This window comes from Phodopus roborovskii, unplaced genomic scaffold (assembly GCF_943737965.1).
Source record: "Phodopus roborovskii unplaced genomic scaffold, PHOROB, whole genome shotgun sequence".
In the NCBI taxonomy this organism is placed as follows: Eukaryota; Metazoa; Chordata; class Mammalia; order Rodentia; family Cricetidae; genus Phodopus; species Phodopus roborovskii.
This window is the reverse complement of record NW_026126549.1, coordinates 17,128,603-17,150,814: the sequence shown is the minus strand read 5'-3', so window position 1 is coordinate 17,150,814 and position 22,212 is coordinate 17,128,603. Positions and strand designations below refer to the sequence as shown.

At 41.1% G+C, this 22,212-nt stretch overlaps 1 protein-coding gene across 1 annotated transcript in view; it reads right to left on the bottom strand.

Moving 5' to 3' along the window:
* Megf10 (multiple EGF like domains 10) overlaps positions 1-22,212 on the bottom strand; it is a 137,418-nt gene that overhangs the window by 87,116 nt on the left and 28,090 nt on the right. Inside the window, exons 2-3 of the mRNA XM_051201183.1 lie at positions 7,621-7,753; positions 1,315-1,416 (exon numbers count right to left, since the gene is read on the bottom strand). Coding sequence (XP_051057140.1) covers positions 1,315-1,416; positions 7,621-7,736 — 218 coding nt within the window. The 5' untranslated portion in view covers positions 7,737-7,753. The remainder of the gene's footprint in view (positions 1-1,314; positions 1,417-7,620; positions 7,754-22,212) is intronic.

Sequence of the window (22,212 nt, the reverse complement as noted above, 5' to 3'; positions counted from 1 at the left end):
GATTTTCCTACTTTAACTACCTGGAAATAATGTGCAAAGTATCAATTAATTTAATATATGATAGATATCTAGTTCACTTATATTTCAAAGGAAGAATTCACAGACTTTCTTTTAAAATTCAATATAGTGTCATGCTACTATGAAAGAGAAGACTAATTTTACCATCTGATTGAACTGAAGAACCATTCATTCATGGATTCAAAAAGTACACGCGTTTCATAATCATTTAGCATATTGCAGGCACTATTTTAGGAGCCAAGGAATGAATTGCAGCAAGTAAAATAGTGTAAAGACTTTATATTTCTCTTACTAGAACTTACATTTCTTGTAGAATTGGAGCTGATAAAATGTGTTTATTAAAGAAACATATTAAACAACTAAATTATAAAATGACACGTACCATACTCAATCCATAATTTATGACACTATAAATACTTAACTAAAAGAATTAAAGTATCAGAGTCCCCTTTATTACAAGTACTAATGCCTTGGGCTCTGTGTTCTCATGGATTGCAGATAGCCTATCTTATTTAAAGATTAAATTTCAACATAAACTGAGTTAAATATCCAACTAGAAACAGACACTGAAGCATGCATTTCTTGGTATCTGGTGATGGCTAAGAGAAAAATGTCTCCAATTTGTGCTGGCAAACTTCTCCAGAGCATTGGCCTGTCCTGGAGCAGAGTTGACACACCTGGTGTCAAGGCATTTAAGACAACTGATTTCCCCTCTCTCAGCAGCTATTTGCAAACAGCTTGTTTGGGGTGAGATGTTGTGGCCATTCCCTCCCCTTTACTGGGAATTCATCTGGCTTGAGCCCGTGAGGTCTTCTGCATGGCCATGGGACTCCATGTTTTCTTAGTGGATCTCTTTTTCTTCCGTCTGTTTTTTGTTTGTTTGTTTGTTTTGTTTATTTGTTTTAAGAGAGAGAAGTAACATGAAGTTGGAAGGTGAGATTTGAAGGGAAACGGGGGATGGAAAAATATGATAAAAATGCTATATAAAATTCTCAAAATATAAATAAAATGAGAAAAAAAGAGAGTGTCGTCCACTGTCATCCTCTATACAGGAGCTGGATGCGTTTTTTCTAATCACAGGAAAGACGGTAGATGTATCACCTACAGTTAGACTGTAAGTTCACAAAAGTCATGGACTATATCAGCCTTTCACTGTCCCCTGGGCTTGGAATCAAAGCCCTCAACAACTGTTCTCTGGATGCATGGACACACTTTCTCAAGTAAGTGGTATCTCTGATTGCATCAGATTCCATTCCCACACAGTCAGGCTCATACACAAATCCAAGCTTCTGTTACCTGTGCCGTGTGCATTTAAACCAGTTCAGGATGTCAGTACAACTCGTGTAGTAAATCTGATCGAAGGGATGTGGGTATGACTCCTGTATGGTCACTGAGTAGCTGAAAAGAAAAGGAAAAAATAAAACAGGAATTAGTATTCCTCTACTTTTACATTAGTGATATGATCCCCGCATTTTAAAAAAGCCAAAACCGAAGCAAAACAAACAAAAAAGAGGCTAAACTATCATCGCTTATAACCCCACACAGATTCTTCCTTTTTCAGTGCTAAAGACTGAATTCATGCCTTGAACTTGCTTGGCCAGCTCTTACTGGCTTTTAACAGAATATTGTGTTTATAGAGGTTTTTGATTGAACCAATACAACCCAAAGACAAATATTAGCAATAAAGAAAAAGGCAAGTGTCCATCCACATTAAACATTGCAATGGAAATCCTTTTCCTGTCCACATTACGATAATGTTCCCAAACTTCAAAACATATCCTTGTGTGTTTCTGTACTTAATTCACCGCTCCCATCCCAGGATCCATGCACAACAGAGACCTTTCATAAAAAGTGCTCACCGTAAGTCAGCAGACAAACAACAAGGTTAATAAGCAGAGATACAATCCCGGTATTCAGAACCAACCCCATTTCACTGATTATTTTGAAAAAAATCAGGACAATTGGGGCACTTGCCTTTCATATGCTGGCCTAGCTTCCCAGGCAGCAGAAGGCTGTAGAGGACACAGAAATGAAGGCTACCATGAGTCCTTTACATTCAGTTCTAAATATATAAATAAGCAGCGATAATCAGCCTGAGACAGTCATGCCAGCAGCTTGCTACCTTCTAAATGCTCTGTTCCCCTTTACACTCCACTAATGGCTTCTTGGGAGATTAGAAACTTGTGGTCTGGGAAAGAATATAAAGAACACTGGACACTCGGTTCTATACTTGTTTTTGTTTTTAAACTTTTTGCATGCCCCAGAGAATAATGTCTGCCTACAAGAAAAGCAGGAGAATTTTCTTTTTCAGAAGGGTTGCTCCATTTGCTTTAAACCTCCATTAAAATCTAAACAAAAACAAAATGGGGCAGCATCACTGACTTACATACAGGGTAATCAATAATTCATTGACAAGAATTATCAATATGAGAATGGACAAGAGGAAGAGGTTCTAACTTCTCACTTGAAGTTCTAACATGAATTCAATGTAGACAAAAGAGAGCTGGTTGGGAAGGCTGCAGAATGACCACCTCACAAACAGTAAATCTGAAACTGGTCTTGGTGATGGTTTTACACCTGCATGTCAATGGGAGATATATCAATGGGAGATAACATGGGGTAATTATAATGTTTTGGCATACTGAAATGTAGTATTTAGGGATATTCAAGGATCCTCAAGAAACATTAGGCAGAAACTGCAGGCCCTCTGAGAAGATCACTGAGTTAGAAAAAAGCAGGGTTGTAATCTGAGAAAGCAAAGCAAATGCCCTGGGCCTCAATTACCACATTTTAAACAGATAATTGGAGCTGACATGGTGATGACTTCTCAGAATCTCTAACATATATGTAGGTGACCATTTCTTTTCTGCACCATCAGAGAGGCCCTGTTACTTCCCAAAGGCACAGGCTTGGGTGCAAACAAGCCCCTGTTGTTAGCATAAGGTGATTCATTTTGTGCAAAGCGAGAGACCTCTGCTAAAATATCAATGCTCTCAAAATGACATTTCACGCTGAGCTCCTAGTATTTTCTTCAGCCCCCAGCAGCATCTTGAGGCCCACACGGGTGCAAATGCTGAGTTCCTTGCCAGGCTGTCTGCTTCCTAGCAAGTTACTTAGAAATAACTGAATCTTGACTCCATGTTATTGTGACTTTGCCCCATCCCTCTGGGGACAGACCTATGCCATAGCTACAGATCTGCTTCAGCTACAAGGAAAATCAACCACTTTCCATATGTGCTTTGGAACAGAGAAAAAAAAATAAAAAGTAGCAAATCCTTGCTCTAGCAGGCTCTACAATACTGATGTTATTGAACTAAATTTGTCTTAAGGAGTTAGACATAACACAAGGTTCCCAGACAATTGCAAAGGACATTCTGTGAAATTCAATTTTGTACACACTGAAGAGCAATGGTGATCGATCATTTGTGCAAGTGTGAGTTTGTGTTCCAGTGCACGTGTGTGCAGGTGTGTGTAGAATCAGGGGTTAATGTAAGGGCTTGCTTCTCAAGATCCATCTACCTTGTCTCTTAAGAAAGGGTCTCTCATTGGCTTAGGGATCCCTAAATAGGCTGGGCTGGCTAGCCAGTGAGCCCAGGGATCCTCCTGTCTCTACCTCCCCAGTGCTGGGCTTACAATTGTGAACACGCCTTCCCAGAAGGAAGCTGTCTAAATGGACTGATCAGCTGGTTAAAACCTTGCTGACTGTAAGGCTGTAAGGCTGCAGTTGCAGAACCTAAATACAATTTCTCTTGGACTACCACTAGCCCCTTAAAAAGCCATTCATTGCCCACCTCTGTCAGACCTAAGATCCTGATTTAAAAAAAAAAAAAAAAACTGTTGAGATTAAGTAATGTAACAAAATCCTACTTTCTCTCTGTGGAAGAGCTAAGAATGTTTTCTATAACATCTGACACATGTAGTTAAGATTCCTTCACCTGGTCATAACCTGCTTCTCTGATATTTCTACCAATGTATGATTTATGGTTTACTTTGTTCTGTTGCAATAAAAAAAACTTGATGAAACTGCTTCCACCTTGGAACAATGAAATGTGGGAACCTGATGTGTGTTCCTGGGCCATGATCACTCAGTTCTGGGTCCAAAATAAACTTTTATTTCATCTGAGGTGAAAGCTGTGTTTTGTGTGGACACAAGTATGCCCACTATGCCCACTCTGCTGTGCTTTTCACACAGGTGCTGGGATGGACTCAGGTCTAACTCAGGCATGCGCAGCAAGCTGACTGGACTCTCTCTCTATCCCTTTGTCTTCCAGTTTTAAAGAAATTCTAGAGCACACTATGAAACTGGGAAAACAAACTTTTAGAATGAGAAGGAGAGAATTCTGTAACAACCGTGTGTCTATGGACACCATATTGCTATCCTTTGTGGTCTTTGGGGGGTAATTTGAAGGTTTTGGATTTTCTCACATTATAGTCACACCATGCATACATATTTAAAGCCTGAGATCACGTTGTAAGCTTTTCCCATGTTCACAAATAGTCTTGTCAGTGACTACATCTCACTCTCTTAGTATCTGTCATTGGACAATTAGGCTGCTACTTCTCAATGGGCACACTGGCTGGAAGCTTTTGTTGACCTCAAGAAGGAGAATGTCTGCAAAATGGCCCACCTCTCCCAACACCGCCCTCATCACTGTGCCTTGGTCAATGTCATGCTATCTCCTCTGCTAGCAGGCCAGGCACCACACTAACCAGGAACTGCTCTGAAAAGGCCTGCAAGGTAAGGAAGGCTGAGTCGGCATTGTCCAGAACATGCCCATCTAGACTACTTCCCATCACAGGAAACAGGAGCTCCCAATATAAGTCATCCCTAACAACTGACATCAAGCCTTGACAAACCCTGACCTTCTCACATTGTCCCTTCTCAGATGCCACCCCAGAACACTCCAGGCTTCAAATCCAAGTGGTGGGCAGAAGCCCCTCTGCTTTAGGAATTGCAGCCCTCTGCTTTCTGTGACTTGTTTGTTTAACCTCCGCAAACACACAGAAACATATCATCATGATTTTAACCTATTAGGCATCACAAGGGAGAAACCCAGGCAGGAATTAATTTAAGGTCACGGAACAGGAGGGGGCACGCCATCATCACTTGGGCACATTCCAAAGTGGTTAATTACATTTTATCTGCCTGAATTATCTTGTTACTTTAATCAGATATGGTAATAATCCTCATTTCTTCTCTCAGCTCACTTCAGGACTGCTGATTCAATTACTACCACTTCTGGGTTACTGATTGGGACTTTGGGAAAGGGGCCATTGCTCCTCCTTCATGCCATCTTGATAAGAATCTGGACGGAAAGGCTGGGACTGAAGCACAGGCGTGGGAGGGGGACCAAGGCTTCAGAGTCACCCGCTTTCCAACGGATGCTGTGCAGGATTCCTTCACTCACGTTTTTCAGGATTTAATTTTTCTCTCCTTTGCTTTACAGGCAACGCCCTAAAACCACAGTTGCTGCAGTAAAAAAGGGCATGGCACTGTCTGAAAGTAAACATTCAGAGATCAATGGAGACACAGCCAGCAGGGCCTGACAGAGGGCTTGTGTTTGTGCTTCTCCAGGGTGAAGGTCTGCACACACACCAGGGGATCTTGTTAAGAAACAGATGTTGACCCTGTAGGGCTGGTGGAGGCTGAGAGTGCATCTTCCACAAGGACACACTGAGGAAGCAGGCTCCAGTTCCTGGCTCGAAACCTCAGAGTACAAGTGGTTTTCACTACAAAACAGTCTACCATGAGCCCCACGAAAGCCCTGTTCTCAAGAACATGTCCTTGGAACTAGTCTTCTCATTTCATTTTTTTTTTTTTTTGAAAATATAGTACTACCTGTGCCATCACAATTTTTTTACAAGTATGTCTATATGCAGAATGTATGTATGTGTGAGTGTATGTGTGTGTATACATGTATGTGTGCACTGTGTGAGTATGTGTGTACATGTATGAGAGTCTGTGTGTGTGTGTGTGTGTGTGTGTGTTAATATGGAGTTCTGGGGACAGACTGTAGGGATTGGTTTTCTCCTTTCACCATTTGGTTTCTGGGGATTGACCCCGGGTCTTCAAGCTTGGCACAAGTGCCTTCAGCCACTAAGCCATCCCAAGAGCCCTTTATTTGGTCATTTTAATTGACCTAACCTTTTTTTTATTTTCATCAATGCACTTTTAAAAATACATTTTCTAGGAATCATCATCTTAAAAGAAAACCTTTATCAACAAGGAGGTTGTGGCTATTGCCCTTCTTTTTAGTAACGCATAGAAAACCCACGTCCCCAGGTGCTCCCAATGTCTCCTTCCATCTTGGTGATTATTCCAAGATTGACTCCAGATTCTACTAGGTGTAGAGATTATAGTGGCCTGTATCTCTCGTATTTGGCCATTTCAATCACTACCAGAAAGGGGGTCTACTTTCCAATAATTGACTGAGTAGATGTCACATGCAAGGTCCCAGACAGTGGTAATTGCCCCCCCTGCTCCTCCTCCCCCCCCCATCAGGTCAACAAGACAAGACAATGGCATGTTGACAGCCTTACTTCAATGTGGGTAAGGAATCAAGTCAAATCTGGTCTTCCAAAAGGTTCTGGCTGGAAGATCCCACATTCCCTTTGGTCATCCCATCAGCAACTTCATATCTCATCGTGTTAACCATCCCAATGCTAAATTTCCAGCCATTCCCAGGCATGTGTTTCTGCCTGATTCCTAAGTCCATGCTGTCAAACCACATGAATTCATGCACTCATCACTGAACTCCCTTCTGCTGTTTTTTTTTTTTTTCCCCCACATGGGCATTGCGGGCTCTAAGTTCTGGTGGACCAGCTTCACATCACAGTAAAGACATTTTCAAGATCCATTGATTTGTACCTCTCAGCATCTCACAAGTTAACTGTTCCTCATGCCTAAAGCTACCAACCACTAGGCTGCTTAACTGCCTGTTGGTCCCTTCCTTGTTCTAAGTTTGATGCAATGCACATTCACACACACACACACACACACACACACACACACACTCACACACGTTCCTGCACTTCAGACCCTTTCCTACTATTTTAGTAAATATTTATTGCACACTGTGACTGCAGTGGTGACAGATCTTGCTTGAGCTTGTGATCATGCTTTCTCAGCCTCCTGAAGACCTGGGGTTGCAGTACTGTGTCACACCAGTCCTGGGCCAGGCCAGGCTCAGGCCACCAGGCTGCCCATGGCACAACCATTTTCATCCTGTATAATTCAATGTGTTAGTGTAGTGTGTTACCCCATGCTGCTCCCCACTGTTGATTCAACATTCTTAAGCATGGGTCCAGCTCCTCCAATCACCACATTTGGATAAGTGCTTAAAACTCTAGTTGAGTTCCTAGTGTTTCCCTCCATCTTACAACTGTACTGGTGTTAGAACCAGATGTTTCCGACACACACACACACACACACACACACACACACACGATATATGCATTCCAAGGGCAGTAACATGACTCAATGTATTAAATTTATTTTATACAGGAAAGTGATTTCAAAATGGCTTCTCAAATTTCCATTCTATACATCGGGCCAGTGGTGATAAGGGAACAGAAGGCTTTGGCTGCTTTCAAAACAGTTACCTTTCCCAGTGGCTGCACACATTGGGGTCTTCCAGATTCAGAGGGGATGCTGTCCTCATCCAAAAACACAACAAGGAGCAGATGAGGCCCAGGCATGAGTTTAAAGAAATGGCCATTTTCTTTTAAGAGCAATCTGCAGGAAGAAAAACAATGAAGTTGCTTCATTAAAATCACCAAACAAAATTGATTCCAGTAGAGCAGGGCACTAGGCACCAGTTGCCACTAGGGCTGAAGCACGTAGAAGCCATCTATTGAAACAGCTGGGTCACCAGATTTCTCATGCCAGAAGAGAGAGGCGTTTCTCTTGTTGTGCAGGGTGCCAGTCATTTTGCAAGTGACTAAAATGTGTAAATCATCATTAACGGCCACCATGACAAAAGCTCTTCTGATCCATGCCAGCTGACGTTACAGAGACCCATCAGAGCAACACAGCTTCTCTTGCGAGGTTTATTTCCTTCTGGAAGAAGAGTGCCTCCAGAGGGATCCGGCCTCGTCTGTCCCAAGAATGCATGATGAAACAGAGACTCCTTTGAGTATTGAGAAAGGTTTGAATCTAGTAAAAGGCATCTCAGCCTGAGGCTGAGATTCATAAAGAAATTCATTCCATGTGCAAGGAGTGTCACTCAACCCTAGGCACAACAAAAGTGTGGATATCCAAAATTGCACAGCTAGTACCCTTCCCAACCCATTGAGACTCTTGGTGACATGGCACAAGTTTTGGGTCTTTTTTTTTTTTTCAGATAGGTTTTTGGTTTTTCCACCTTTTGAATAAAAACCATATCAAGTATCTTATAGCAGTTTCTAAAACTCCAGATACCTGGGGAAAGGCTAGACCTGTTTAGACAGGGTGTTGAAGAAATGAAGCTTGGGTCTATGATAACAACACATCTGGAAGTCTGGAAAGCAGAAACACAGGCAGGAGGCAGGCAAGGGGTGAAGAAATGGGGGGGGGTTGCTGGGTGCATTTAGGGAGCTCAGTAAATTTGTGTAGGAGAAAGACAACAGCTGGAGAGAGAGAGAGAGACTGTGGACATACCACAGTGGTTTTGTAAGCTATTTTAAAGTATGAGGCTTTGTTTGAGAGCACATGGAGCTACCTGCCATGGCCAAAAGAAAGTCTGAACAAATGACTAACTGTAATACCTATTAGCATACCAAGATGCAAGCTGACCCCCAGGCTTTCTCAGCATCACAAATACCTATTACAGAGTCCATGCTGGCATCCTAGCTCTTCTCAACCCACCCCTGCCTAGACTTCTCCAGCTCATTGGCTTCCTTCCCCTTGGTTTCCCATTCCCATTTAACCCTGTCATTTTGGCCATGTGCTTTCTTGGTCTTCCCTTCCACTTTCTCTCTTGGCCCTCTCTCTTGGTCTCCTTTGTCCACACACACTGTCTGATCTTCCTCTCTCATTGACCCACCCCTCTCTCATGGCGTGGTCCAGCCTACTGGCCATGTTTAGTCTACTGCTTTCTTTCCCTGCTCGGAACTCTTCCAGATGTCTCTGGCTGTACTCTCCCTCATATCTATAATAAAAACCTTCTCCTCAACCATACCTCAGAGAGGTCATGTCCTCACTTTATACACTACGAAAGTGTGCAGAAAGAGTGACTTTATCCACATCTGGCAAGGAGAGGGCAGACAGACCACCAGCAGCGAACTAGAAAGCAAAATTGGTTACTGGGGACATGAGTGGAAATGGTTTAGCAGATGGAATCAACATGTCTTTGCAATCTGTATGTAGAAATAATCAAGGAGAAAGACTTGGAATTTGGCCCTCCTTGGGGAACTGGTCAGTCTACCACTGGGTTCATCTTGGATATCTTACAACTGAGGTTCCTATTAGGTATTCAAGCAAAGCCACCAATGAGCATTTATCAACCTCTCACTCTGTACAGAGACTATCCCAGGCATGAGTGTTTCAGAGCTGTAATGATATGCAATAGGAAGTCACATGCACTCCTTCACTTGCAGGTACTCAATACAAAATGCTTCCTTGGCCCACTATGCCATCAACATGTCATAGAAAAGGTTACAGATTACAAGGAAAATAAGCCATGCCTTGCCTTAAAAAACTAGCAACAATGGGCAAGATTGCCTGGCCAGAGCAGTTGTTTTCTAGATGAGAGTTGGCATCTTGAAAAGTTATGCTACCTTTTCACATCGCAAAAAGTTTTCATATGGGGAACCAAATGTACTCAATAATAACTTGGTGGCTTGAAAAGATTACATGATATTGTTGCTTGTCTTTAGCTTATTCAATGATTCTGGAGGTTGTAGCTGGCATCTCATGCATTCTAGGTAAGTGCTCTTCCCCTAAACTATACTCCCAGCATGTTTTAACTTTTAAAAAAAGTGAAAGGCTCTTGATAAAGTGCCTAGATTGGTCTTGACCTACTTCTGAAGCCTAGACAGGCTTTGAACCTGCAACCTTCCTGCCCTAGCCTCCCAAGTAGCTCAAATTGCAGACTTGAGTCATCACGGTTGATAATACTACTTTAAATAAATAAATGGCAATAGTAATAAACATAGCAGAAAACCTGAAAAGTTAGGCTAGGATAGAGCTTTCAGATTCAGGAGGACAGATAGAATGAGGAAACATTAAATTCTTCGAGATCAAGATGGGCCACAAAGGCAAATGCTTTAAGCACATTCTACTCTAACAAGTTACCCATTTCTATCTGACTCCACAAGAGAGAAATCGAGGGGAAGTGTTTAAGGCCGAACGAAAACATCATGAGTTTTCAGGATAATTAAACATGGTATAAGTCATCAAGAGAGGCTGTGAAGTCTTTTTAAAGGGTAGTCACTAAATAATTCCAATATTTGAAGCCTAATTAGGTAGCCGAACTATGACTTATGAATCAGTGCGTTGTCTCCCATTATGAAGCTGTGGCCCTTGCAGCTAACTGCCATATAATGTGAGAAGCTCTTCTATGGAGAATGGGGCGATGACTCATGCTGAGGAGGACAGGGACCCACCATTTCCTCTCAGCTACCGTAGGCTACGCACAGCACTGAGGCCTGTATGCCAATGACTGCATCTTCACAGCAATTTTTCTAGGTTCCCATTTAACAGCTGAAGACATGTACTATGTGATTATCGTTTCCCTCACCCACCAGAAAAAGAAAGCCTTGAGTCTAGATGGTTGAAACAAATAAGCAGAAGGGATCTTTCTCTGCCCCACAGCCTCTCTTTGTCACGTTAAGTATTTCCCTTCAACGAAGTGTGAAACATGCACACTCAATTTTATTTTTCCACAAAAAAAAAACCAAATGAAGGCTGGTTAATGGTAATCTGCCAATGACTCATAAACAATTACACCAAATTGGGAAGTTTGTCTCACGAGCCACCATCTCAAATCAAACCATCCATTTCCCAATTAGAACTGTTTAGTCTGTAAAGTTAGAAATTGCTTCGTGCTAACCGAACTGCCAAGGAAAAAAAAATGAGCCTCTGTGTGTTCTCTTCCAGTGGATAACTTGTGTCATGAATTTTCCAGTTTCTGTCCTTTGCACCTGAGGCAAATATCCCCTGGGGGAGGCTGGCCAATAAGACCACAGTTATCTCCTCCTTGCTTTGGTCTCTGTAAGTTATTTTGTCGTTGTTTACTTTTCTGTGGGTAGAGGTGTGTGTGTGTGTGTGTGTGTGTGTGTGTGTGTGTGTGTGTGTGTGTGTGTGTGTCTATAAGTCAACCTCAAGTGTCCTTTCTTAGGAGACTTCTGCCTTGTTTTTATAGACAGGGTCTCTCCCTAGGACTCAGCTAGGCTGGCTGGCTGGCCAGTGAGCCCTAGCCATCCACCTGTCTCTGCCTCCTGAAAGTGGAATTACAAGCAAGCACCATCTGAGATTTTTTACCTTGGTGCTAGGATTGGTTTGTTGTTGCTGCTGCTGCTGCTGTTTTAGCGTAATTTCTTTAATTTGACTCTTTGGGAATTTCACATCATGACCTCTAATTCCATTTACCTCCCAGTCCCCTCACTCCTGCAATGACCTCCCCAAAAGAAAATTAAAAAATAACCAAACAAAAACAAAACAAAGTAAGTAAACAAAGACAAGAACAAAACAAACCCCCCAAAAACTTTGTTGCTTTTCCATCTGTCCTGCTTCTCCCAGACCTCTTCATTTGTCCTGGTGGCACTGAGTGGTGTGTCACATAGTATATCCTTTTGTTCAATCAGCTTTACTAGCAAATGTTCATTGCAATGAGTCACTGGTCAGGTTCAAGGCCTCTGGTTTCTGGTACACCAGCATCACTGAGTCCTCACAGAAACTTCTTTGGGATATCCCATGGCCACCCCAAGTCATGGAGATCCTGTCTTAGTGGGGCAGCTCTTAGGGTAGGCCTACTCAAGGCCTTGCAGTGGGCTTGGATGTTAGCTGAACTTGTCAGTACTGGACACTGGGGCCACCTGCTTCAGACAAGGGGTTGAAGCCAGCTCCCCTATGCCCATGCCATCCAGTCAGTTCTCCTACACCCATGGTAAAGGGTGGGGCCATCTCTCCTGAGCCAGGGCCAGGGCCAGCTCTCTTGCTACATTGCCCAGCAAGAGGTAGGCCCAGTTTTCTCAGGGCCAATGAAGGGCAGGGGCAGGTCAGCATGGCCCTCTGATTTCATCAGACATGGTTCCTATGGGCCCTTGAGGTGACACGGACCACAGACATCTGTATAGACTCCAACTGCAGCTAGACCATGGACCCAGACGTGACCTTTGGCAGCAACTTGGGCCAGATGACATCCTGGCTCTGGGTGGGAGCACTGGCCACTCAGATCAGGATGGCTGTGGCTACAATATGGCCCCAAGATGCCACCAAGGTTTCAGGTTGTGGCCCCAAACCTGGGCTTCAAGTGACCTTTGCAGGCAACACCGGCTTTGGACTTCAACACAGACCCTAGGCTCGGTAGGACCACGGACACAGACATGGTCCTCGGCAGCAGCTGGGTCTGGATGCTAGGACGGTTTACTCGGGTCTTTGTGTCTGAACAGTAACTGCTTCACCAATCAAGCTGTTGTCTCAGTTTCTCCTTGCTTTTAAAATTCAGCATCCAGATTATGAAAGGCAGGTTGCAGGTGGCATTTGAGCAAGGGAAAATATCAGTACATTAAGAGGTTTGTATGTAGGCACGGGCACACACACACATACACATGACTGAATTAAAAGACTTATCTAAAAAAGATTAAAAAGATAACAAATATTTAGGAATGGTATCACAAAAAGCATGACATGTGAGTTTATTAAAACAAAATATATAAAATTAAAATATCATTTTTTAAAAGGTTTGTTTGTGTTTGTGTACATAAAAATATGGACTCTTCATCCCAAAACATTTTCCTAATTAACACTAGAACACCACTGACTTCCAGGATGAGTGTCCTAGAATAAAAGGTCTAAAGCCAGAACAATTGCTGGATCAGGATGCAGTAACTGCACAAATGCGCCTAGCTGGCTAAAACTGTTTGAGAAAATCATTCAGGTGTTTCATGTGCAGTGAGTGGAGAAGAGATCTCATAAATATGCTAATAAACTATAGATTACTATAGAAACATGAGATTTCACTATAGTCAGAAGCCTAGTTTGTTCCTATGTTCTAACTCGTTTACTGAAAGCACTGATCTGCAATCTGAATAAAATGATAATAGAGCATTTCATATGTTTTCTATATTTTATTCATTTTCTTTGATTCGGGAATGGCTGTGAGCACATCTTCCCTTTCTGCTTAGTTTGAAGGAGGAAAGTTCAATACATTCTCTCTTTCTTTTTCCTATTTCATGTCATCATGTTATATTAGAACTTTTCAATATTTTCTCTTTCAAAATTGAAAAAGTACATTTTATAAAAAGCATTATTTTCATTGATAAGGGTAACAAAGCGGCGGGTTGTTTCATTAGAATAGATATTGTGAATATATTTAAAACTCTAAATTGGGTGTTATGTTACCCTCATCCACTTTGCCTTCATTTTCAAATAACTTTCTTTACAATTCTATTTAACAAAATTTTAAAAGTAGAAAAAAAATAAGTCATTTGCATGAACCCCCTAGTGCCAAACTTGATTGCATCTCAGATCATTCACTTAATTATTCTGAAAAAATCAAAACAGAAAATCAGTGCAGCTGATTAGCCTTGCTAAAACGCTGCTATTAGGGTGAAGAAACAGTCTGCAGAGTTAACTCTTGCTGCCTTGGAGCTTTGCTTGTTCAAACACAGAAGCCGTCATAAATAATCAGGGTGAATAAAAACCATACACTGAAGGTGTGTGGGTTCTCATAATAGGCCATTTCTTTATCAGTGTGTCAAGGAGAAATAAATAATGGGGTGTTGACTTACTAATTTATGTTTGTAACAACAGAAGAATAAATGATTCTAGATAACTGTTGTGATTCTAAAATCCATTACCATCCTAGAATCATTAAGTTTGCACATAGAGATAACTTGGGTGCTCTCGCGCCAAGCTTCTTATCCTAAACTAATTTCTTGATTATGTCCATTTTCCCACCATCAGTTGCTCCCCTCACCCCCCCAAACTAAGAGCCACTCATTTTGCTTGGCCTTTCGAGTGTTTTCTTTACCAGTTGTCTGCTGTTCTCATATAGCTCAGATGGAGATGGGTATTGTCTCTCATGGCCCATGAGCCAGTGGACAGAGCATCCAAGGACCAGCTTCACTGTGTTGATATTAAGCCAGTAATGTTCCTGGCTATCCTGAGAATAAGCACAGATGAGGACCTCCATGGAAACACAATTGGGCAGGCAAGAAGGAATATGGAAGTCATTGCCCTGAGTTCTATTTTCACCATCAAGGTTGATCAACAAGCAAAGGTAAGGACGGCTCTGGCTCACAGTTTTAGATGCTTTAGTTAATAACTGATTAATAACCTCTTAGGCCTTAGGCAGCATAGTACCTCATGGCTGGAGCATGGACAGGGGTTACTCAGCTCACAGCATGGCATGAAAGGGAGAGATGTCAGGGTCCCACATTCATCTCAAGGACACACCCCCAATAGTGAGGCCTCATCCCACAAAGGTTCTGCTGCTTCATTGTAGTGTTCCATTTAAGAATAAGCCCTTAAGACATGGGCATTTAAGATCAAAACTATAACATAAAGATAGTTATGCTAACAGTTTTCTGTTGCCCAAGCATAACCACTCTTTTAAGTTCTATATTTGCTATGTCTAATATTTTTCTTTCTTCTTTTGTGGGGAAGGGGTTATTATTTGTATTAGCTTGCTGAAATCCAATCCTGTGACATAATACAGATATTCTAAATAAGATTATCTAGCTCTATAGTAGTCACACAGTATACTTAGAATGCTGATGAGAAGGGCAGCTAAATGTTTATAGCTACCAACATTAGTAAAAGAAAACCATCATTATTAAACTTATTTTATAAACAATTCAGTAAAAAGTACCCTTGAGCCCCTGTATTAGTACAAAGAAAGTATTTAACCATGGTTTTGTATTTCTTAAGGACTTTGAGCAAAACTGACCAAGGCATTGATGACACAGGTTGTGGTGCAGCTCACAACCCACATGGACAATGCCACAAATTGAACAGCACAACCTGATGCCTGCTATGGTTAGGACATAAATAGGCTGTTATGGGAACCACAGGCTACAGCTCCATCTTCTTAACCAGATAACTGCACAATTGAGGAATAGTTTGGAGAAGATCCCAGTGGCCCTCCAATCATCAACCTTGGGAAGCCTTCTACAGTGTTCTTGGAACCCCTCACTCACAATACATTGGGGAAATTCATAAACAATAATCATTCCAGGCACATATTCAGGAAAGTATGGGAACTTTTGTGACCTGTAAGGAAGTCATGACCTCTACCCTTGGGACCTCAAATTCATTAAAAAGGAAACTGATAAGGAGTATATGGCTATTTGCCAAACAAATCAAGTTAGAAGTGGCTTCCCAGAACTTAAAAACGGAATGGAAATCAATGTAAGCTGTGAAGGTTCATGAGAGAGGTCAAACTGAACATCGGCTTTAGAAGGAAAAGAAACTAGGAATCCTTGGGTGGTACCTCAAAAAGTCTCACTGGCTCTGGAGTGGGTCTGTTACATCCATAAGGAGAGTACTGAGATTAAATGTCTTCCATGGAAGCCAGACAATTAAGACAGAGCAGAGATGACTGCAATACCTATGACCAGTCTTCAATGTCACACTCGGTAAAAGGATCCTTTGGATAAATGAAAACCCCAGGAAGGGTCACAGGGCAAAGAGAAAGGTGTGAGCCAATCCTTGGGGTATAAAGGAGAAGATTTTGTAAGGGATTTGTAGAGAGCTTAGAAGGGGGCAGTGCTGGGTATGGAACAGTCTTGAGCTGTTAACCAGTTCCTGTTATTCTGTTTCGGATAACTCACTTGAAGTCTTTGAGCAGGAGTAGTCAAAGACAGAGGTGTTAGGGGAATGAATAGAGAGTACTGGTAGACCTAACCAAGGAAGTAAGTCTGCTGGAGGTAAGGAATGGATGGAGGTTACTATAAGTCAGTGTGAGATGAAATGACCTTCCTGGGATAAGCCTCCAGGACAGGAAGTAAGAAATTAGTGAAAGAAAGAAAGCATGGCCAGGAGAAATAATTAAATTATAGTCAATATTACAGAAAGGTATAGAGGTATTTTGAGGTTTTAGCCATTCTGAATCCTGGCTATATTTTCCAGGATTCAATCTATCTTATGCTAACAAACAGAATGCATCTCTTCTTTATTAGAAAAGGCAATTTCAAATATTAGTTCTCATTCTAGAGTCTAGTAAACAAAATCAAACTTCTCATAATCTAATATACTTCAATGACATTCCTACCCATTCTTCTCAACCTGAGTCATTACTTTTATACACTAAAAAAGAAAAAAAGAAAGAAAAATCTCTCCTATTGCTTTATAATGTGACTCTTTTTCTTTCAACTGTACTCTGCTATAATCATAACTTGTTATTATGGCTTGCCTCCATGGTGCCCCTCAATGGTACATGCCTTGAATAATCCCCGCCACACACACGCACACGCACACGCACATACACACACACGCGCGCACACACACACACACACACACACACACACACACACACGAGTAAATTCGTATAATCAATAGGTGATTGAAGAGAACAGTAAACTTTTGAAATATATGACACAAAGACACTGCCCTTCCATCTTGCTCCCTGGATCTCAGTTCCTTTGGGAAACCAGTGGTCTCATCTTCAAGACACTCAAGCAGGCTGGAGGAACACTGACATGGTAACGAATGTGTAACAAGTCCCCAGACCTTAGCACAATTGACTCCATGATGGAAGTACCATTCAGGCCATAAAACTCAGCATATACCTAATACAACCTACCAAAATGAAAACAAAGACCTAATACATCAGGCTTCACAGTTCTCAGAAAGTCTCTAACTGTACTTCTAACTTTCCTTTATGACTTTTACAGTTCTACTTCTGGCTGACTGTTCTTGTTAACTGAAATATGTCAACCCAAAACATGGATATTGTGCTTAAAAATTCATTGTAAGAAAGGCTTGGTGCTATCCTTGGATCCTGAACACCCAGTGTTGTCAGCTAGTATAGACTCTCCATTGCTTAAATCCATGTCCAAGTAGTCTTCTCTGGTGGGTACCCCACAACAGAATAGAGGGCTCCTGCAAATAGCATCTTGCATATTCACCCAGTATATGGCATCCCCATTGGGCCCTCACATGACTCTAGACCCTAACTACATACTGACTACAACATCATGGGACCCTGAACCAGAACTACCACCTCAACTACCTCCAAATTCCTGGCCTTTAGAAGCTCGGAGATCATTCATGTTTGTTAATTTAAGCTATTGAGTTTGAGGTAATGCTATGTTGTAAGAGTTAACCAATATGAAGATTTTTTTAAAAAGTATTTCTATACTAAAATTGCTTTGGTTTGTGTTCAAAATACTTCCCTATATTGCCTGCCATGTTGCCAACAATTTTAGAAGCAGTAGTGAACAGAAGAAACTATCCCGGATGGTTCTAGAAATTTTTCCCTACATTCTAACTCCTGGCAAGGGTCCATCATCTTCTAATTATGATCTGTTATTTTTGTGCCCACAGGGATGACCTCACCAATGACTATGTTTTGAAGCACATCTGCTGTTTTGTCACACAAAGCACTGTCCCAGATTACCCAACCATTTAATATGTGTTCATACCAAAAAAAAAAAAAAATACTGATTCAACTTACAATAACTTGGAGAGTTCATCATGTTTACTGTATTATAGATTATTTATAGAATACTGAACAATGGATTCCAAGTTCTTATTTTTTATCTATAAAATAATGCTGTTTTTATTTTCCTGAATTTGAAGTAATCATCTACTATTAGTAGTAGTAGTCATATTAGTAGGCCTTGATGGAGCATATATAAAACTTGGAATAGTAAGGGATTTTGACACCCCACTTTTAGCAATAAATAAATAATACTCACACACACACACACACACACACACACACACACACACACACACACACACAATAATTGTAGTTACATTGTATCCTAGACCAACTGGACTTTACCCATTTGCATCCACCAACACTGCAGAACACACTTTCTTCTCAGCAGCACATATAACAAACATTCTCTACATAGAACAAAGCCTAGACCACAGAACAAGTTTCAAAAAGTTCCAAAAGCTGAAATCATCGAGTAGAGATATAGCTCAATGGTAAAGCACTTGCCAGACATGTATGAAGCCTTAAGCTTTATTCCAGTCCTAAAAAGAAAGAAATACAGCACCTTCTCTGACAACAAAACAATAATTAGAAGTAAAAAAATTAAAAGTATGCAACCCATTCTTGAAGAATCAATGGATCAAGGAAGAAATTAATATGAAAATTAGAGTTTTAAGAAATAAATAGAAACAAGAACCTGACATACTAAAATATATGAGACATGGCAAAACTAAGAGGGAAATTTATAACAACATCAAAAAAGTAGCTGGTCATAGGGACATACAACTTTAACCCTGGCACTTGAGAGGCAGAGGCAGGCAGATCTCTATGAGTTAAGGCCAGCCTGGTGTACATAGTGACTTCCAGGACAGCCAGAGCTACATAGTGAAACCATGTCTTGAAAACAAAACAAAACAAAAAGATGGAAAGATTACAGATAAACAAGTTAGCATTGCACCTTAAGAAACTAGGAAAAGGCCTACAAGTTATGCTACAGAAACTGTGGGAGTGGCTAACAAATGTTTGGTTCAGACTGAAACCCATGCCACCAGAGAAAGCCCACCCCTGACACTGCCTGAAGTATCAGGACGCAGGGGCTAGATAGCCCAGAGAACTAGAAGGGAACCAATACAACTGGCCAACAACAACAAATGTCAATGTGATGATGCCTAATTATAATCTGCTACCCTCACAGTTGACATCAGAGAGGGTCCATCCAGGAACTGATGGAAAGAGTTGCAGAAGCCCACAGCCACACAAGAGGCAAAACTCAGGGAACCCTGCAGAAGAGGGGGAGGAAGGGTGAAAAGAGGCAGAGCAGTTGAGGAAACCACAAGAAAACCCACTGAATCAACTAACCTGTGCTTATAGGGGGCTCACAGAGACTGAACCAACAACCCTAAGGAGCCTGTATGGGACTGACCAAGACCCTCTGCATGCATTACAATTCTTGTGGGTGTCCTACTTGGTTGCCTGGTCCATCCTTGAAGGGAGGTGCCTAGTCTTACTGTAACTTGATTTGCCATGTTTGGTTGACATCCATGGGAGGCCTGCCCTTTCCTGAAAAGAAAGGAGGAATGGATAGGGTATGGGGAGGAACAGAGAGAAGAGGGGGGAGGTGAAACAGATTGAGATGTAAAATAACAATATTAATAATAATAAATAATGATTAAGAAAGAAAGAAACTAGGAAAGGAGGGAAATGATGGAAGAAAAAAATGACAGAAATCAGAGCTGAAACTAATGAGATATTGAAAACAACAGAAAAATAAACAAAGCAAAGATCTGGTTCTTTAGAAAGATCCAGAATTCAGAGGCAAATGCCTCTTAAAAGACCAAGAAAAGGAAATCTAAAAAGAAAAGAGGCTTTTTTCTTTTTTTTATGAATAATTACAGCTAACACCACAGAAATCAGAGGGTCACTAGAGATTTCTGTGAATAGTCACATGCCAACAAATGTCCTGACCTAGGAGAAATAAGGGGTTCCTAGAGAGATGCATCTGGCAAAGATTGATATGTGCCCAAAAATGCAAGGCTATTTCATCATGCAATTCTAACAAGATGTACTTTATCACAGAAATATTCATCAGCTGAATGGATTAAAAATGTGTGTGGTCATATTAAAAGATGTAGAAGTGACAATTTGTTAAACTTGGCATCTCTTAATAAAAACTTGGAACAAGTTAGGTATATAGCTTAATACATATACACTTCAAAATAACAAAGGCAGTATGTAGAAGCTCATATTTAATAGCACACTGAAATGGGTAGACCAATGGAATAGAGCAGGGAGCCTAGAAGTAACTACAACTAACTGATTTCAATAAAGTATTAAGACCTGACCTGGAGAAAAGGGTGTTTTGCTAATAAAGGTGTTGGGAAAATGGTATACTTGTGTGCAGAAGAGGGAACCAGACCCCCATGTCTCACCAGCCAATAGAAAACAACACAAATGAGTTAGACAAAGGCTGGGGATAAAAAGATATGAGACCAAAACTGTGAAATTACTAAAAGAAAACACCAGGGAAATGTTTTGATCAAGACATTAGAATCGACAAAGGCTTTTTGTTGTTTTTGTTCTTTTTTTTTTTGAAAAACCCATAAAGGTTACAGGAAAGAAAATTCTCAGCAAACTAAAAGGTGAATAATACTTAGGGTGTGGAGACAATCCACAAACAGTGACAATGTCAGCAAACTGTCCACATAGTCCAATGAGATCAATCATCTAAATGAGTAAATCCTATAGTTAGACAATAATTCCAGATAAGATATAAATTTAATCCAAATTTCAATTGTCCTAATAGCATAATTATTCCAGCAAGTTTTTAGGGCTAGAGATACAGTGGTAGAGCATTGGCCAGCATGCAGAAGGCTCTAGGTTCGATCCTCAACACCACCTCACATATACCAAAGACAGTGAAAACTTTTCAAAGCCTTTAGTAATGCATAAATATTTGTCATTTTAGTTAGTGACAAATATCAATTAATTGATTTATTAATCCGCAAAAATTTATTATTAATTAATATTTGACATTGAATTCAATCTTGGTAAAGGCTATCTTCAGATCCTCTAGGACTTTACAAACTAATATGAGCATAATATCCTGTAGACCCCAATGACAAGGTAATGTAACATGGTTGGGATAAACAAAAAAGGTTGCAAAATACATATGTGAGTATAAACTGTACTTGCAAGTCCTGAGTAGGATAAGGGATAGGCTTGTTGAAGATCCTACAAAGAAAGGGGGAGAAAAAAAAAGCTTTGGAGAGCCCTAGGTTGGCCAGATAGAGCAAAACAGATCATGGGCAGAGGAACCAGAAAGAGGAAACAGAGAATAAAACATCTTCTTAGAGGGAAGCGAGGTTTTTTGGCATACGGGGTGGAGAAGGGAATGGGAGAGGAAATGCGAGAGCTAATTATCAGAAAAGGCACCGAAGATGTTGCTGAAGTTTTACTAGAGGAAAACACCCAAACATGAAACCTCAGTGATCCAAGTGTGAAAGGATATTTAAAAAAAAAATTAACCCAAACATAGAACTTAACCTACCAAAAAAAAAAAAAGGCTAATTTTCGCCAGTCAACTAGAAAGTGTACGTTGGAGAAGCTAAAGCATTTCATTTTTGATGGATTCGCTAACACAATTTTACATGAAATATTTAGTCGCAGCATAATGACAGGGACATTGGGGAACATAGCTTAGCTTGTAGTATCAGTGCCAACATCATGAAGGATGTCCTGGATTTTAACCCCAGCACTGCACAGAGGGTGGTGATCCAGGCCCACTTCCAGCACTAGGGGGGTGGAGACCCTAGGACCAGGAGTCCAAATTCATCCTTTGTGCACAGCATGAGGCCAGACTAGACTCAATGAAACTGTCACAAACTACAAAAAGTAGTGATAGAAGAAGGCAGTGTCTCTCTTTAGGAGAAAGAGGAGACTTAAGAATCTTTTGTGTTAAGCAGGATACTTGAGTGTTGTCTACATCTTACGTGTTTGCATATGGTAAGAGAGCACCAAATAATGATGAGAAGGCTATGCCTATGCCTTCTGGTCCAGCCACACACCCCAAATGCAGCCCAATGTGAAGAGAGAAGCTTCCCACTTAGGGAAGTGAGCTTGAAACTCGATGAACATCCTTCTAGGGTGTTATCAGCCATTCTCCCTCCATCAACACCATGACCAAGTGCACTGTATGTTACCTGCTCTCCTACACCTGGATCAGTAAGCTGTATTGAGAGCTTGTTTGGTGTTTCTAGCAGAAGAGTCCAACTGAAGAAAGGTTTGCCCTTTTTAAATGAGCACAGTTTCAAGAGGGACTCATGTGGAGCCATGAGGGAAGGAAGGGACAACCATTGAGCCTGCCAGATCAGTAGAATTGACTCCAGAC